The sequence below is a fragment of the Hydra viridissima genome, unplaced genomic scaffold (genome assembly GCF_058129835.1).
Source record: "Hydra viridissima isolate aposymbiotic clone 2 unplaced genomic scaffold, HvirCarnegie_v1 scaffold_6, whole genome shotgun sequence".
Taxonomy (NCBI): domain Eukaryota; kingdom Metazoa; phylum Cnidaria; class Hydrozoa; order Anthoathecata; family Hydridae; genus Hydra; species Hydra viridissima.
Genome location: NW_028324305.1, coordinates 943,314 through 963,142, shown reverse-complemented (window position 1 = coordinate 963,142; position 19,829 = coordinate 943,314). Strand labels below are relative to the sequence as shown.

General features: G+C 32.5%; 2 protein-coding genes across 2 annotated transcripts in view; one reads left to right on the top strand and one right to left on the bottom strand.

The window, feature by feature from the left end:
• Positions 1-4,696: 4,696 nt before the first annotated feature.
• Positions 4,697-14,231, bottom strand: LOC145190721 (uncharacterized). Its single transcript, XM_080067606.2, has 4 exons — positions 14,042-14,231; positions 8,118-11,881; positions 6,508-7,945; positions 4,697-6,142 (listed from the first exon to the last, which is right to left on the bottom strand). The coding sequence occupies exons 2-4, from the start codon at positions 11,856-11,858 to the stop codon at positions 4,794-4,796; spliced, it is 6,528 nt and encodes a 2,175-aa protein (XP_079923732.2). The 5' UTR covers positions 11,859-11,881; positions 14,042-14,231; the 3' UTR covers positions 4,697-4,793.
• A 5,547-nt stretch (positions 14,232-19,778) lies between these two features.
• Positions 19,779-19,829, top strand: part of LOC149886531 (uncharacterized) — a 3,974-nt gene continuing 3,923 nt past the window's right edge. Inside the window, exon 1 of the mRNA XM_090091299.1 lies at positions 19,779-19,829. This exon is cut by the window's right edge and continues 165 nt beyond it. Coding sequence (XP_089947425.1) covers positions 19,824-19,829 — 6 coding nt within the window. The 5' untranslated portion in view covers positions 19,779-19,823.

Sequence of the window (19,829 nt, the reverse complement as noted above, 5' to 3'; positions counted from 1 at the left end):
ACAAACAAAAATAAACCTTAACTTGGATTTGTTGCCTTTTTTTATGCGTAAAATCTTGTGTTAAAAATCTAACATACAGAGTACGAAGAAATGGATTGCGGTTTTGCCTGTAGATTTCTACATCATTGTATCACGATTGTTAGATTCGACGGTTGTTCGATTTGTTAGACATTGTGTATGAGCGAAATCTTATATAAATCTATATGCGAAACCGCAATGCATTACACAATAAAAATAAACGTGGAAAATAATGGTAATCTGATGACTAAATTACTGCTGATTTTATAGTTAGTTTCTTTAAAACTTTCGTACGGTTTCTCAACCAGAGCAAGTAGATATTGTGCAGCAGATAGTCAACTCAAGAAATCAATTCAAGAACTATAGAAACGCAACTCAATATTATAGAAATATAACTCAAGAAAAAGTTGTTGAATAGTCGATAGCCAAAACTCAACGATCGTAATTAATTTCAATCCCTTTGTTTTTCAAAGTTCTGATTTCCAACATCGTTTGCTATTGTAATACCTCTCATAAAGAATTTAGTATAACCGAGAGATTCGACCATTTTCGATAAACGAGATAAGAATGACACACGATAAAAGTGCGTGTGTGTGTGTGTGTGTTAGGTCATTATCAAAGGTTTGCCATTTAAAAGTTTTATTAATTAATTGCAAGAGAAGTACTGACCCCATAATAATGAAAATAAGTTGAATGAAAAAATTTAACATACATGGAGTACAAGAACCATGTAAAGAAACGTGTGCATGAAAATTTCTCTAAGAAAATTGATGAAAGACTTCGCTAGAAAATGAAATTTGATTTCGAGAAAATAACTTGGTATGAGCAGAATGTTTTTATTGAGGGCGGTACTAAGCGCCAGTCTTTGGCACACAAAAAAAACAGGTTTGTTAGTATTTCATTACTTTTTGAAACAATGCTGAGCGTCCAGAAGTTTTTCTATGCTAGATGTTTTATATTGGAACTTTGGTATATAGCAAGATAATGACACAGATCCAAAAGGAACTGCTTTCTGCCAATTCTGGATCACTGTTACCAAGACAAGATGAAAAAGTTGATCATTTAACAGATCAATCTTTCGTTATCATAAAATAGATGATATCTGTTGGGCGGGGAATGTTGCGCTCAATCGCGCAGTCATTCAAGCTTCTCGCGTTCCTTTTTGTCATGTAAAAACAAAGCATTTTGTTTTCTGTCTCTCTTCTTACAAAATAAAAGACATATATATATATTATATCTTCTTACAAAATAAAAGATATATATATATATATATATATATATATATATATATATATATATATATATATATATATATATATATATATATATATATATATATATAGTAAGCGTTGTTGTAAATATGTAAATTTCATTATATCGTATTCAAATAATACGACAATATCGTAAGTTTTATGATAACGAAAGATTAATCGGTTAAAAGTTTAAAAAAAACAGCAATGCTCAAAACCCAAGAGCAAACATCGCTGAACGCATGCTCGTCCAACGAACTGTTTATAAAACAAACTAAATTTATATGAAGAGCGGGCAGAAAAAAAAACAATCCAAGACTGATCCATGTTTTTAATACAATTAAACCTACGTCGACTCAAAATGAACGCAATTTTTCACCATCAGAGAACTTTATATTAAAAAGGTGGTTAACTAAGCCTAATGGCTTAGTCTGATTATGGCGTACACAGTATGCGTTTTATGAAATTCTACTTTAATAAGTTTAAAAAATTTAATTTCCCACCATCGCGGGAAATCCCAAATCTCGAGAATACATATTAGAATGTGTATTCTACAAATAAATAGAGACGAGCCTCAGCCAGTTGAAAAATCTACTTTTCGAAAGATTATCTTGTAACAAATGAGTGGCTAATAATGAACAATATTAACCTCATGCTATGATTTGTTACATTACTTATTTTAAAATTTTTTGCTCTTTTTCATATTAACTGAATGAATCCAAAAGAGATCAATTCAAAAATTGATTAATCAACTGAATGAATTGATCATCATCATCATCATCATCATCATCATCATCATCATCATCATCATCATCATCATCATCATCATCATCATCATCATCATCATCATCATCATCATCATCATCATCATCATCATCATCATCATCATCATCATCATCATCATCATCATCATCATCATCATCATCATCATCATCATCATCATCATCATCATCATCATCATCATCATCATCATCATCATCATCATCATCATCATCATCATCATCATTACTATCATTATAATTATTATTTATCATCATTTTTATTATTTTTTATTATTTTTTTTTTCATTTTTATTACATTTTGATAAAATGCTCTTCACTGTATATTGTTTTAATCTTATAACGCGATAAAGCGTTGTATTTTTATTATTATTTTTTTCATTTTTGTTACATTTTGATAAAATGCTCTTCACTGTATATTGTTTTACTTCACTGTATATTGTTTTACTTCACTGTATATTGTTTTACTTCACTGTATATTGTTTTACTTCACTCTATATTGTTTTACTTCACTGTATATTGTTTTAATCTTATAAAACGCGATAAAGCGTTGTATTTTCAACAAATAAAAAAAACACGTTAAAAAAATATTAATTTTAAACTACTCTATTTTAACCAATGCGACAATATAGTTTTTATCTACCATTAAACGGTTGGATTTCATTCAGAAGCCTTTTTTTTTTGTCAAACTTTGAGATCCTGTCTATGTTAGTGTTGCTAAAAGCGATTACAAGGTAATGTTTTGTTATCTCGAGTTAGGTAATAGAACTCGAGTTGGGTATCTAATATTGGTTCAAATAAAATGAAGAAGTTTATAGAGAACAAACTATCCGCAATATAGAGAATCTTATGCATTTTTTTATTAAATTCTTTTCGGAACTCTTTTTTTATTTATGAGTATAAGAGTAGCTAAAAATTATGTGCATAAGGTGTACATATTAGAGGCGAAAGGGATGCATAAAGCATATTAGAGAAAAAAGATCAGGAGAAAAAGAGGATTAACGTCAACAAAAAAAGAGAGATCAAAAGAGGATTGTGACAGATAAAGTGATTCTTGAAAGTTTAGACAACAGCGTTGCAGAAGAAACCTCCAATAATATATTAAAAACTAGAAGTGGTTCAACTGGTAATGGACATTCTACAGCTTGCTGTTTCTAGATTTGGATCATCAAAAATGACCACGCCTCATGTACAAAAGTTGTAAATACAGGTTTAGCAAGTTCACTGGATATAGTTGGTGTTAGTTGAGACAATTAAAGTCTAAGCAACAGTGGCTCGAACTGAAAAGAAGAGTCTCAATTCATTTTCTATCAACTAATCGACTATTAAAAGAGGTTGTTTGAAACCATCTCAAAAAAAACTGCTGCAAAATTAAAACTTTTTAATACTATTAGAATGACAAAATGCTGTCTAACATCGTTACAGGAACAGAAGCTGTACAAGCAGTCGCTTTTGTTAAGCATTATTGTTTGACATCACAGCTTTTAATACATACAGCATCATTATGCCGAAATGAAATACCAATTTATTTCACCGGCATGTTGTCTTTATGTCTTTAGACATATAATTGAGAAATCTTTTGTCCTGCTTTCTGTCCTGCTTTATGTCCTGCCTTTTGTCCTAGTCCATCATCTAGTCCTACTAATGTCATATTCAAACGGTTTTACCTTTAGTGGCGTTTTATTGATTAGCCGAAGTTCAGCCCACTGATTGACAATGAAGATGTAGTAAGTTTAATCGATCTGTTCTAATAAGTAATTTGACGCAGGTTTGCACATAAATCTCAAGAAATAATTTAATCTCACAACACTCACCTGAAACTTCTGAAGCTCTAGATTGTGATGCTTGGCAATTTTAGATAAAGAGCATGGTTTTTTTGATTTATTTCCTTTAAATGCGCATGTAAATAAAAAATAATTTCTTTCATTGTGTTTTCAAGATGCTTTAACTGGAAATCAAGTTTTAAACGTTAAACAAGTTAGCTAAAAAATTTCGTAGAACCTTAAGCGTGCTTTTTTTTTTTCCCAAAAACTTTACAGAAATGTGTTTTGAAAAAAAAACATCCCTGTCAAGATATATCACGTCCCTAATACATTATGTTTTATTCAAAAAAAAAAAAAAAAAAAAAAGAAAAGAATAAAGAAAGAAGAGAAATATTAAATATTGAGATCATTACGTCGTTGTTATTTTCCCGAGAAACGTATATAAACGTAAATTATTTTCCCGAGAGACGTATATAAACAAACTATTTTCTCGAGAGACGTATATAAACAAACTATTTTCCCAAGAGATGTATAAAAACTTATATATATTTATTTACAAAAATAATTAAAAAATCTCTTTCAAAAAGCTCGACCAAAAGTAAATTTTAAATTCCATCGCATAAATTTAATGCTGAAATTTAATATTAGATTGTGAAACTTTGATTTTAACAAAAAAAAAGTTCATTTGTTTCTTATAAAATGTTTAATTCTATATATATATATTGAAATTGTTAAAAGTTAATATTTCTATGACAAATATTTTCAAATATATTGTCATAATAGTACATTCATTACAACTGAAGCAGCACCTTTTTTGTTTCGCTATAACGGAAAATTGTTTATTTTGCCAATCGAAGTTTTCGCGCGCAAAGTTTGATTTGGTAAGTTACTTCTTTCTGTCAAAAATATTTAAGCTAATCTTTACAGGCTAGTTAATATTTACAGGCTAGTTTTTCTAGTTTGTTAAAGTAAAAATTACGGTATTAATGAGGAAGGTACGGTTTCAGGCATTCTGCAACTATGTTTGCCATTTTAGTATAACCTTCCGGAGTCATGTGCAGATGGTCATCCCATAATTTAGATTCTTGCTCTGGTCCCAAAGCATGGCGTGGCATCTTTTTATCGATATCGCACAATACTGTCTTACCGTTACTGGCTTGGGCAAACTTACGAAGTGAATCATTTATTTTCTGCCTCATTTTTAACAAAGGTTTATAATCAGGCCAGGCTTCTATAGAATTTTCTGGCACAGTGAGTAGCAGGGTATGGGCACCGTTATTGTATGCAATTTGATGAAGCTTTTCGATATCTTTTGTAATTCTTGGTTGCCAAACAGTTTCTAGTTGATTCATAAACTCCTGATCGTCAGCAAAGTTTTTGACATGGAGAATATCATTGGTTCCTCCCAGAATTATTACCCAATCGTATTCATAAGTTGCATTACCCAAGACCAATGGTAAACGGCTCACCATTTGCTTGTGAGTCATTTCTCCCACTATTCCCTTAGCTTCCGTATAAACCGGAATGCTTGATTTCACATTTAAATTTCGCTGAAGTGGTGTACAATAGGGAAAGAACCCCTTTCCGTGGTTGTTGTAACCGGCAGTTAAACTATCACCAAAGCATAAAATTCGAATGCGCTTAGGATCGTGCAGAGCTATAACGTGCGGATGAACAGGGGTCGTATGATGTGATGTAACAAATGGCGCTTTTGTAGCGAGCTTGTTTCTTTTTTCATCAAATATTTCTTTAGATATACCTAGAGCTTTTAGACCTTTAATTATCATGTTTAGATTTTCAAGATTTGTTGGGTGTGGTTTAGCTACACTGAAGGTGGAGCTTTGAGTTGTTTTTGTTTTAAACGGAGAACCGGTTGGTCTTTTAGACGGAAAACCAGTCGGTCTTTTTGAGAGTTTTAGTCGGTTTGTCGGTGATTGATGAAAAACTGTTCTTATGTACTTCATTTTGAAAGTTGTATGATGCATTGTTCTCATAGAATTTTGTGTTGGTGCTTTCTTCATTGGTGTTGTTGTTGTAGGGATGTTTACAATCGGTGGTGATGTTGTTGTTTTGACCGTGTAGTTTACCGACACAGATTTGACAACGGCAGGTAAAATTTTTGCAACAATGCTCTCAATGTTCAAACTGTCCAACTTCTGCTGCTTCATTAAATCAATATTGTCAATTTCATCTCCTAACATTCCGTTCGTTCCTAAAGGGCGTGGAATGCCATCTTTTTTTACGACACTTTCATCATCATCATAGGGAATCCTTTGGTTGTGTCGGTTGTTTTCTTCACTCTTTTGAAGATTTTCATTCCCACTCTCATCATCTGCATTAAAATATAAATGTTTTTTCTCATCATTTATATTTATTAAAGCATATTTAGAAAAGTTGGTGGATAAAAAGCTTCTTCACTTATTTTATCCGTTTTTCTTAACTATGATATTGTAAATAATCCATTATTAAAATAAAGTAATTGTAAATAATATTTAATTTACACATTAGTTTTTACATTTTTAATTTGACCCTCCCTAAAATAAAACCCTGGCCACGGACAGTTAAAAAATTTTCTGTCTCAACATTTAGATTAACTCAATAAGTATGCATCTAAGAAATGCAAGTTATAAACATCATAAAATTAGTGATAAATTGGTTTTATAACTTGTTAACATAAAGAATTAAAAAGGAACTTACAGCTTTCCTCTCCGCTTTCTTCTACTTCATGGCGAGATTTCTTATTCTTCTCGTGATTCCGTTTATGATGATGAACAAAATTGAACTTAACTTTGTTCCTTACTTTAAAATTATGATGCTTCGGATGATAGTTTGTATATCTATGATGATCAAAGTGATTGGGATTTACTTTCTCATCTATTTCTTTGTTTTTCCTTTGTTTAATGCTTCCATATTCATCATGCTCAGTATATTCATCATCGTAAACTTTAGGCCTATTCGTGCGCTCTCGATATCTTCCGTAATCGTACTTACGATTGTTTTTTCTATAACTTTTTGCTGACTGGTAACCATGGTTTCTATGAAATTCTTTTATGTCGGCATATTTCTTGTGATGATTTTGCTTTTTTTTAACGTAATCTTTTGTTTTATATTGTTCCTCGTCTTCATATATATGCTCTTCGTCATCTTTATCTTTTTTCAAGTTTTTTTTGAAATGGTTGGTTTTAAACTGGTTCTTTCCTTGAAGTTCTTCGAAGTCAACTTCGTTTTTTTCTTCATCTTCATAGTAGTTATTTCCACTCTTGTGATTTGGATGGTAGTATTTGAAACGTTTTTTAAATAAAGTTGTCCTGCGTTTATAAGGACTCATTTCATTTTTAAATGGTGTCACCATTTGGTTTCCTTCTTCATCTTCTCCTTTTGTATGATAATCATCGCCACTGTAATCTTCAGAGCTTTTTCTTTCGTAAAATTTGGTTTCACTGGGCTCCATTGCGTTGTTTAGAACCTGACTGACTTCATTCGGACCAAAGTTCGTTATTTTTCTGTACCCTGCTCTCTCATTTACATTTCCATCAGTCGTCTCTTTGAATTCTGCATTTTCATCAGATATTTTCTTGTACTCCGTATTTTGCGTAGTTATGGGATTTTGTTCACTTTTTAATTTATCTTTAGAAATCAAGCTAATAGTATTTGCTTCGTCTTCAGAAGATTTGTTGAAACTAACATCTTCTAACTGCGGCATCCGATGCTCTAATGCCATAACGGTTGGGACCGAATTCTTTTTAGACGCATGATCTGGGGTTTTCATCTTTTTATCATTTAACTCTATAATTTTTTGCATGGTTTTAATGATTTGATTTTCTTTTTGAGATCTATCTTCAGTTTCCTTTTTTATTTCATTTTTAAACTTCGTGACAATTTTTAAAATATCTGTAATATCGGTCATTTTTCCATCCTTTTTTGAAAGATTTTTTGGCAACTTTGAAGGCTTTTTAATCTTGAAAGTAATTTTTTCAATTTTGTTAGGGACATCTTGTATTTTTTGTTTTGTTGTAGGTTTGGACTTTTCTTTTGCTGATTTCGTAATAGCATTTGACAGATCCTTTTTTGTTGATGATTTGTGCACGCTCTTGATATTAACTTTTTCATATTCCTCACTCAGCCAGTCGCTACTCTAAAATTAACGTAAATTTTTTTAAGAATCACGGTAAAGTTCACCATTCATTGACTTGTGTATATGATTTTACATGGAGTGGTGAGTGCATGAATGCGTACATGCAAGAGATAAAGTGCTTAGCTGCATGTGTATGCATTTTACAAAGTTTTAAAGTAAACTAAATAAATACCTCTTCTCCACTGGCACTAGCACTTCCACTTTCTTCGTCATCTACTTCTTTAACTTTTTGATTGCGCTGCGTCGGCTTTGAAAAGTCGATTTTTTCTCGGCACGCATTTATTGAGAATATTTTTTTACTTCCTTGTCTCTCCTGCTTAACTGACAACCGACCAGTATTCAGTTCGTAATTTATATCGGTGCATTTAATTTTCTTTCGGTTTTCAGGTTTCCTTGCACATGCTCTTACAACGTAAACGACGCTTGATTCTTTTTTGATCGGTCCTTTGATAACTTTTACCACGCTGCCATATTTAAAAGACTTAATTTTAACGCAACTTTTCACTTTAAACGTCTCTGTTTTCTTAGCCGGTTTCTCAGCCTCGCTCATCTCTTTCATTTTTTGAGTTATTCGTGAAAGTAACTTCGACCTATCGAAATGCTTCGGTAGTTTAACTACCTCGTGCTTCTTTTTTGATAGACTTGTTTTAAATACACGCTTTTGAATTTTCCCCGTTTTTTCATGAGTAAGTTTTTTTTTTGAAACATCAGAAAACTTGCTTCGATGTTTCAACGGCTTTTTATGCTTTGAAAATGTTTTTAAACTTTTCAGAGCGGCTGCTTGTCGGTTTTGCTTTTTGCTTTTTCCTTTACTGGAAACAGTGCTTTTTTTTAACGATTCAGTTGGTTTAGCGTGATAAACCGTTGGGGCAATTTTTTCAGTTGAATGATTTTTTGTTAGTTTTTTTAATGCTTTGATTTTTTGCAAATAAGATAATCCTTTGCTTGGTAAAGCATAATTTTTTAATACTAGTGCTTCGTTTTCATCATCGTCGCTATCGACATCATCGTTGTTGTCATCATTTTCATCGCTGTCATCATCATCATCATCATCTTTGTCATCATTCTCATCATCCTTATTATCGTAATTGCTCTCGTTTTTGTTCTCCTCTTTATCGCTGTTGTAACGGATTTTATCGTCACCTATATCTTTTAATGAAGGTTTGTGATGGCTTTTTTCAAAAACGCGTAAGGCTTGAATCAAATCTTTTTGCTGTTCCGTTTTGACATCTTTTATTTTTTTATTCATCTTTCGATGACGATGGAAAAGCTCTAAAAGTGATTCTCGACGATGAGTTGGTTTATCTTCCAAATTTGAAAGACTATACTCCTCCCTGTCAGTGCTAGGATTTTCCTTCATATCAATATTTTTATCAACATCTTCTGTTTTACTGGAATAAATTTCAGTTGGGGAACTTTCTGACTGTTTTCTGTCATCCCATATTGTCATCCCGTCTTTCTCTTTTAATTCATCACTAATTCTCTGTCGATCTTCTAAAGGCTCATGAAGATTAAATTCAAGTCGACTTCCTTTTTCATTTAAACCATGTTTTTCAACGGAGTCTTCTAAAATATTATTATTGTGACCTTCACTCAGACCGTCACTGTTTGTTTCCTTATCGCTCGCATGATAATCTTCCTCATTTTCAAACTCATTAGCACCAATGAACCTATGACGATCATTATCCCAGTGGAGTTTTTCAGGGTAGTTTAAGTTGCTATCGAGCATATTTATTGGTTGATAAGTATCATCTGCGAGTAGAGAAAAAACTTTGCCACTTGTTAATTTTGAAGGCGTCGGTTGAGGCGTTGTTGTTGTTGATGTCGTCGTTGGTTTTTCTGTTGTTGTGGTTGTCGTTGTTATCTTCTCTACCACAACGACAGAAGAAGATTTTTTTGTTTTCTTTTGATGTTTCTTTTTCTTAACTGTCTTCTTTTGCTTTTTTTTATGTTTTTGTGTTACTTTCTTTTTATGTTTACCGCTGTGACGTTTGTCAGCATTTTGGTCATCAAAGTTATCATGAGTTGGTTTTATTGTTGTACTGTTTGATAAATTTATCTTCGTAGATTTTTGATGATGCTTCGTCGATAATAAATTATCTACATCATCATCATCATCATGAATTGGTGTAGGCCCCATATTATCATGTACTGCAGTTGGAGCCATTCTTAGCTTTCCATACCCTAGCAAACTCGGCTTTACTTCGTCCGGATTCGGATTGCGATAAAAGTTTTCAACTGAATTAAAAGGAGGTCTTGAAGGTATAGGGTCTTTTTGAACGTAGTGTTTGAGGTAGTTTTTTCCTTCGTTCACTTCTATGATGTCCGACGTATCCAAATCACCATAGTTTGTACTTGGAGAGAGCTGACCGATATATGAGGAGATTAAATTCCCTCTTAAAGGTTTTATTGTCGTGTAGACATCATCTAGAAGATCGAATGGTTTTAAATAAGGAAATGATGTAATCTGGTTGGAAGGAATTTCATTTCTTTTAAAAGAATTCTCTGTAGTGTAAACCCAGTTATAACCATTCCAATTAAGATTTTGGTTAACTATAGGCATTCCTGGTTTTGTGTCGGAGAATGGCTTTTTTGTCCAAACCCATGTTCTACCATTCCAGATTGGATACTGTAAAAAAGGATGAAATGTTGTTAGATATATTGGAAGTTTAGTAGAAGCAGTTGTTGTTGATGTTGTTACTGGGACTTTTTTGATTGTAGATGTCTTCAATGTTTTTGTTGTCAAAGTTGTCGAAGTTGATGATGTAGTTGATGTAGTTAAGACAGGTTTTTTTGTAGTTTGTGCAATTACTTTTGTTGTAACTGGTGTTGTTGTTGTAGTTAAAATTATTGTTGTTGTATTAGTGGGGGCGGTGGACGTTGTTGTGGTGGTGGTTGTGGTCGTGGTCATGGTTGTGGTCGTAGACATTGCCGCTAGTGTTGAAGCTGTCGTTTGCTTTGATGCATCAAAACTTTGTTTTATAGGTAAGCTAGTGGTCTTCATCTGAGAAACTTTAACGAAATCAACATCGCCATTTTTGACTGTCTCAATTTTATCGCCATTCGAAACATTCATTAAAATTTGCGGAGAGAATTTATTGAAAGATTCAGGAGACAATCTGGGTTGGTTAAACTCGGAGGAGAAAAAGTTCTTCAATTGATCTTCTGTTTCATTATTATGCTTATGTTTCAAGAAGTGGACTTGATGTCTTGGTTTTGGACTTTGTACAGTAAAAACCGTAATAATTTTAAAGAATGCAAATGCAAAAACCGCAACTAAAACAAGCACTAGTGCATATAAAGCAACCGAATATAAGCTGTTGCACCAGATCAGTTTGCAAAGAAACTCTCTCACTGAATTTTCGTCTTTTTCACTTTTTTCAAAAGCTAGATTTCTTTGCAATTTTGTTTTTAGCGCAAGATTCTTTTCAAAAATATGAATGTCATTTTTTTGATTGTGTATATTTGAGTTAGGAGAGGTTACTGGGGGTTTTTCAGAAAATGACTTAACAAGTAGAGATTCCCTGGCTTTAGACTCACCTAACAGTTGATTGAATGAATTTTCCTGATCTCTTTTTGATTCCTTATTTAATTTTGACTGTAGGGTAATATTAAGCCTGCTCTGCAGATGAGATCGATTCAGAAGCTCTTGCTTCTTTTTCAGCACTTGTCGCTTCTTTTCAAGAAAGCCGAGATTGACTTCGCTAGGTTGTGGAGCAATTGAACGATCTTCTGTTTGTTGGTAGTATGATTCTGCTTTCTTCGCAAGCTCGTCTCTCTCTGCTTTTGTGGCAAACTTCTTTTTACGCCCTTTTACAAAAAGCGGAAGTTGGACAGGACCACTTTCCGAAAGATATGGGATTTTAATGGACGGATGACCGCTCTCTGAAGACGAGGTTGAATCCTTTGTCATCAACGGTCCGAAACATTTGTGACCTAAAAGTTGCGGCATTGTAATTAGTCAAAAAAGCAAAAAGGTGTTTACTATAAAATATAGGAACTTTTTTCAGATCGGTATGTCATCATCCTATAAACAGTTTGATCCCTTTGTAATTATTCTCCTTTAAAAGGGTAATCCTTTCATAATCGTTGTTTGAAGCGATTAATGCGTTTAAGAAAAGCTCATAAATTCCAGATATGCAGTGAATATAGAAAAGAAAAAAAGAAAACAATTAACAGTATTAAAAAACATGCTTCGTTTTAATGCATTTTATCATTTATCATTTTTTTTGCTATCAGTTATACTTTCATTTTCGTCAAGAAAAAAGCTTGCTATTGTATAGCTTACGAATTCGGTTCGATCTTATGAAGAAATAAGAGGAAACTTTATCTACTCATTAATTTTGTTAAAAAAATCGAAAAAGTCATTTTTATTATCACTATTCGATTATGTGGAGATAGAAATCTGCCCAGGACAAACATTATGCAAAAGTAATAACGGTTTTACGATATTACACCGAAACGGCAGCTTAAGAGGGAAAAATGCTTAATTAGAGAGTTGGTATATTTTGGTGTCACTCTTCCAAAAACTCTATCGACGTCGCTAATTAAAAACACGGGGGTACATTTTGAGAGAAACGACAGAACTAAAAAGCTTGTGGTGGATCCATTTTAAGAAAGTATTTAGTACGTCAAAAGAATATACTTGAAAAACGAAAATACTGAATTTATCTAGATTGAAATAAAATTAAACAGCATTAACAGTATCATTATTATATATTAATAATGTATATTACCCTCCCGATAATTCAATTTTTTAAAAATCTAAATAGTTTTAACTATAGAGTCAAAGGAATCGCAAAGAACAAAAAATGCATTATAGGAGATTTAAACTTTCAGTTTTAAAAATTCTCCTCGCCAATTGGAAGAGAGAACTTTCTAATAAAAGTCTTAAACGATACCGTTGTTAGTGGAGATTATAGACACTACAGCCCAAATATGGACTCTAAACATGCTCCAATGCACTCGGGCAGAAATCAACTTCAACGTTTCCCAGCAGCGAAATTGTAAAGAAAGTAAAAAAGACGAATAAAATGTTACTAAAAATAACATCTCTAAATTTGGACCCACATTTTGCAAAACTTTGTCAATGGTGTTGCTAATTGACGGGCTGAGAGATTCCGACCCATCGGTAACCACATACATATTCTATAGTTTTTTTTAGCTATATTTAAAGGGAACATTCAAACTCCTAAGAATAAAACGTATTAAATTCAGTGCCTTCAACTGGGGCGACTTTGGGTACCACATTATTGTCTTGATCACATGCAATCCAGTAGACCAGAAAAAACTACATTTGGTAAAAATTTATTAAGAAAACTAATCCTAATATCAAGAGAAAATAATTTGCAGGGAAACAAAATCACAAATAGTGGGCCAAAAGTCATCCCAGTTAACAGTTTTAATAATTAACTAGCTGGTTGTTTTCTTAAAAATTACACGATAAATAATGCAAAACTACTAAACCACAAAATCGACATATATTTATGAATGGACAATTTCCTGAAGATTTCAGATCCGGAAAAATCACGCCGGTTTATAAAAATAGACTTTTCCCCATCCATTTCTTTTCAAATCTTAAAACGCTGGTAGCACTCCTAACTTTCTTCTAAGTTTTAATGATCTAGATGTTTTACATTTGTTTTGATTTTATTATGTGGAGGATGCAGTAATCTTTCTTAGTGGAAAATTTTGATGGTAACTAATCGATCTTACTTTACATCGGGAAGATCGTTTTGCTTTGATTGATGGTTTTTTATTGCTCAGCCTTTTCGCTGGTATGAGCTTGTGTACTACCGATAATTTCAACAAGATAATTTTTTTTTTCAGAATGAGTTTTAACGATTAGTAAGCAATTTAATAATTGCTTCTGAGTTAAGATTATGATTAATGATTGTTAACAGTGATTGCGGAAGAAAAATAATGGATACTCTAGAGAATAAAATAATACATTATTCAATGAAATATTTAATTGGCCGCTTCTCATAAACATAAACATAGGGATTTGTAAGTTCGCTACATTTAATGGTAAAAAAAAACAACAAAAAAACGGATGAAAAAATCAGGAAAAATTGCTTCGTGTAAAAGAAGACTTACATTACGTAACTTCGTTTCTTTTAGATATTCCCATCAAATCCTATTTTTGTACTAATTGTATTAATGAACAGAACAGCTATTCCGTAAACATTTCCCATTACCCTGCCATTAAACTTAACAAACGCTATACTTGATGCGCACATCTCTAAATGCGCAACATGCGCTTGTGCGCAACGTGCGCTCAAGAAAATGCCGATCTGATGCCGAGTTTGTTGTCGCTTTCAAACTGTAGACGCTTTTTTGAGCTTCCTCAAAATAAGATAACGACTTGGTTTTCATTTGACATTCTTCGCAGTATTCAATACAAAAATCAGTTGGAGGTCGAGGTTGACAACACCTTAAATTTCTCCTTGCGTTTCATGTTTATTATTCATTTTATCTAATAGTAGTAATAAATACCCGATCATATACTTCTTATTATTTTGAAAGGTATAAATTTTTGTTATTAAAATGAAAAAAAAAGCTTCATGTTTTGAATCAATATTCTTTAAAGTATAAATAAAAATTTCAAAATTATCTTAAAGTTCTCAAATTTACATTTTAAATAGACATAAAAATCTATTCGTGAGCTGCATAACACCCTCTAAAAAAACTCTCATAAACTTCCTAAAATTAGTTTAATCGAAACACAGCGAGAGGAATTTTCAAAATCCATTGTTGCTAAAGTCATTTTAAAATCTGTTCAAAATGCCATCGAAAGTTTGAAATCACTATAATTTCAAAAGATGTAAAGAAAATAGAATGTATTGTATATAATGTATATAAATAATATGTATTGTAAATAGAGTTTATTAACTGAAAAAAAAAAAAAAATTCCCAGTGTTAGTTCGAAATATTGAAGCATCACATTAAATGTAGATTTGTCTCAGAAGAAAAAATAACTTGCTGCATATGAAAACTATAAGCAAAAATTTAGTTGAATTTATATTGGCATCATTAGCACCAGATGATGAATTTACCAGAAATGCAATCAAGGAAAAATATAAATGACAATGTGCCTACTTTTTCTTCAAAAAAAATATTTTTGAAGGTAAATTATTGAAAACAAAATTAAAAAGCAGCTATTTCTTTATCAAGGTTCAGAAAAAAAAAAAAAAAATTGGTAATAGAAAAAGTTGATTGGTCAGGCATTTCTTTTAAGAATGAGATAAATGTAATTATATCAGAAGTAGCATAAGCCTTAAAGTTACCTAAAGAGTCCATTAGTTTTCAAGATGAATAAAGTGTAATTTAAGAGAAATGAAAATCTTACAAATAACATAGATGAAGCTCTCAAGAGCTTCATGCAATCATTCCCATTGTAGTGTCTTCCATGATAGAGCTGAATAGGAATATAAAGGGCTGATGGCTATTCCTCGGCCTCTGACCAAAGTTTTCAGAGATTTTTAAAAAAATAGTTCACCACTCTCAGTAGCAAAAGAAGCTCCATTAGTGGGATAGCCTCAAGAACAAACTTGTCATCTGGAAACTCAATCAATGGCAAATGAATCACATTTGTGAATTCCTTCAACTTCCTGGTATCCCCTTCTGCACTGACGAATGCAGAATGTTGTTTCCTAATCTCAATAAAAGTTCAAGGTTGCCCACAACTTTAGAGGTTTGAAGATGGTGCGTGACACCAGCATCGGTGTTAACTGCTAAGGGTTAGAATACAACAAAGAATATTTACCAACTTTAGGTCGCAAAAAAAACTACCAATGAATCTATGTGGCATTTTTCTTGCACTTGAATCAAATCAAAAAATAGCTTTCACATTGTGATAGTTCTCTGGAGTGTTTTGTGAAAGTGCCATAAATACATGCTGCCTGACACTTGTCGTTTTTTGGGCTTGTGGAGACATCAACTTGATTGTTTTCTGCACTGGGATTTGTGGTGGTGCTTTATCTTCATCCACCACAATGTGAGTAAAGCTGAATTTCAGAAATGATCCTCTCCATCAATCCCAAACTTTAAAATTGGTGATTGTTAATTTTCTTGAAGCCAAAAAGACGTCACTTATGCTATTAAGGCTTTTACAGTTAGTGACTTTGCACTTCTGATTGTTCTCTGCCGAAGTGATGCTGCTTACAATGAAGTGATCACTAACATTTTTACCTGCTTAAGGAAATTTTTTCTGAAAACTTGGTTCCAGCGATCTAATTGGACTGATTTGGTTTAGAGCTAATTCTAGTCTTCTCCAATTGTTTGAGAGTCCAGTATTCTGCAGCATGTGCACCATACTTTCCGTTTTTAGTAGTTATTTAAACAGCTGTTGTGTCTATGAGAGTCCTGTTAAGAAAAAAAAAATTATTTTTCTTTATTAAAAAAAATTGAAAAAATTGAAAAAATTGAAATTGAAATACCTTTTCTAAAGGGCGACGAGCTTTCCACTTAATTGATTGAGCCTAATTGTACCGTTGGGAAATGCATCATTTGATGCCAAAACTGTTGTTGCTACTTGTTCTGCTCCAATGGGATCTACAGCAGTCATTCTTCTTAGATTTTCATGGCGAGTTACAGGAGTACAATGACTGCAGCGAGGAAAGTTTGTCGGGAGTTTTTGAGGTTTGCAGAGTAAATTTTTGGTGCTAATTCTTGAACTGTGCTTAGTAGATGCTTTTCTTTTTCTCTGGGTTTCAACACTTTTTGTGCGTTTTGGCAAATTTAGGAATTGTTAAATATAAATTTTAAAACAAAACAAGGCATTTTTCTATGAAAATCATAAAAAACGTTTATGCTTTTTCCCGGAAAAAAAATTTCGTTTCGAAAGTTGTTTTTTTTTTTACCTTGAATCTCTCAATTGCGCTTTAAAAAACGCTGTTTTGAAAAAAAAAAAAGTGAATAAAACAACCAAAGTCTTCTGTTTTATGGTACTACAAATCTTATTTTACAGTATTTAAAAGTAAACCAAATATTGTGTCCTAAATATGTAAATCTGATTTACTTATAACAAGAGCCCATTAAAAGAAACTTCAAGACTAAAAAATGCGTTTTGATTTTAATCCAAGATTTTAAAATCACTGCTAATAGACTTCAATTGGCATGTACTGTCACCTTTTAAAAGAATTTTCTTAGGGTATTTCATTGATATCAAGGTTCCAAATTTACAAACCGTGGCTAAAAAGCAGTGGGATAACTTTTTAAAAAAACAGAGAAGTATTACTTTTTGTCCGAACATTTCAGTCGAACTCTTTCTAGTTTATACACAGAAATAATAATGTGGTACTTGAAAGGTACCTGATCGCCAGGTTTTGTATCGGCGAAATACCGTGATCGGGGGTGACTATGAACAGCGGAGTGAAAATGAACACCAGTACTAGTTTTACTAAATGATGAAGTAGCACATAAAATATAGCCAAAAACTGAAATTTTTTTACTCATTTGCCTTAAAAAAAATCTGTTGAAGATAATTTTCGGCTGCCCTCAAAATTATCTTTTCCTGCCTTTTCTCCATCGCATATAAACATAGCAAGTCACGTGGTTAGGGCAATTAACTCACTTATCAAGGAATATCTTAAGAACCCCACATCTAAACGTCATTAAAGTTGGCTCGCATCACGTTCAGGTACATAATGTTTTAATAAAATAATAATTTAAGGTATAGCTTGCCTGTATCCGATTAAAAGCTCATTTTAAAATGATATTTTTTTAAATACGAAATTAGGTTTTTCTTTGTAAATTTTAGGAACTATGCCTCGAAATTACAAAAGAAAGGAAAACAGTCGTGGTTATAAAACAAGCTACACAAAAAAAGACATAGAAACAGCTGTAATTAAAGTAAAAAACCATGGATTTACCATAAGGAAGGCTTCAAAAATGTACAATATTCCATTAGGAACATTACATAAAAAAGTAAAGCTTGGGGATCATGTTCCTAAAAAGCATGGCGGACAAACCAGACTTGATAGTAAAATTGAAAATTTATTTGTCCAAACAATTATTCATATGACTGACTGGAGAGTACCATTTGATTCGTTGGACATAAGACTTTTAGTCAAATCTTATTATGATAAAGTGAAGATAAATGACGCTCGATTCAAAAATAATTTGCCTGGGGTAGATTGGGTTCAGTCTTTCATGAAGAGACATTGTTTAACAAATAGGGTTGCAGACAATGTGAAACATAGTAGAGCCGTGGTAAACGAAGAAACCCTTAACAAATATTTTGATAATTTGTACCTAGAGTTAAAGGATATACCTCCAGAAAATATTTACAACTATGATGAGACCAATATAACTGATAATCCAGGGTCCAAATCCGTTATTGTTCGTCGTGGCCATGGAAACCGTGTTGAAAAAAAAACAAGAATATTCAAAGCAGTCGACCAGTTTAATGTTTTCTGGCAATGCTGTCGGAGAGTTTTTGCCGCCCATGGTTGTTTATAAAGCAAAGAATCTTTACCAGGGTTGGACTCAAGGTGGACACCTGGAACTGTTTATGACATCACTCCTAATGGGTGGTTTGATAGTAGAACATTTACTAGATGGTTTATGGAAATATACTTACCTGTTGCTATTTCAAAAGCCGGAACAACATTGTTAATTGGGGATAATCTTGGTTCACATTTTTCTCCTGAAGTTCTTGAAGCCACGATTCAACATATCATCAAGTTTATAACAATGCCCCCAAATGCAACTCATCTCTGTCAACCACTAGATGTTGCTGTATTTAGAGGATTAAAGCAATCGTGGAGGAGTATTCTTTTGAAGTGGAGAGTAGAAAGTCGTATCAAAGGAGCAATCCCAAAGGAACACCTACCTAAGCTTTTAAATAAACTGAATAACACTTTGCGGCCAGAAGCTTTAATTAGCGGATTTCGAGCAACGGGGATCTACCCTATGGACAAAACAGAGGTTAAAAAACGCCTTCCAGGAAAATATAAAGATCCTGGTGGTAAAGACACCGTAATGATTCTTAACGAATCTGTTTTAGGTATTTAAAAAAATAATTTAGGATTAGGCGCAAATCCACCTGCAAAACGCAAACCACGTGGTCCAAAGGTGGAACCAGGTAAAAGAATTCATTGTTTAGAAAAGTCAATGCCATCAAGTTCAACAGAGCTTAACAAGAACAGAGATAGTAATTGGTACTGTGCTTTATGTAAAAAAAAGTGGGTAGAGTTAAGCAATGATGTATGGATTCAATGCGACAATTGCAGTAAACCATATCACCTCCAGTGTTGTGGCCTCATTTATGATAAAGATTATTTTTATGAGCTCAATATTGAAAATATCAACTTTGAATGCAGCATGTGTGAATCATTTGAGAAATTGAAGAATAGTGACAGTTGATGTGCTATTTTATGTAGGATAGCTTTGTAAATATTGTGATACATGTAAATATATTTAAAAAAACTAGGTTTTAAAAGTAGTATGTTAATTTTTTAACATGAACTGAATTTAAAAAAAAATTGTTCTATTTACAATAAACTTTCTGTTATTTGTTTGATCTTTAACAGTACTTTCCCCCATTGTATTATTGTAATATAGCCTTAATTTAGGATATGAAAACGATGTGTAGTGTTCAAAGTCACCCCAAATCGGCTGTTCATTTTTACCCCGTTTCGGAAATACGTATATACTCGTGTAAAACCAGAAAACTAAGGCATTTACTTCATAGTGTTGATCAGGCTTACAACTTTTACAGAAAGCTGAAAAGTATATTGTTCTGTTGCAAAAAAAATGGTAGTGATTAGGCAAACAGTTTTCTTCCATGATGCAAAAATGTTCAAAAAGCGTTCATAGTCACCCCCATTCACGGTAACGTTTTAAAAACAAACGTTTATAAATCATAAACATAAAAATGGCA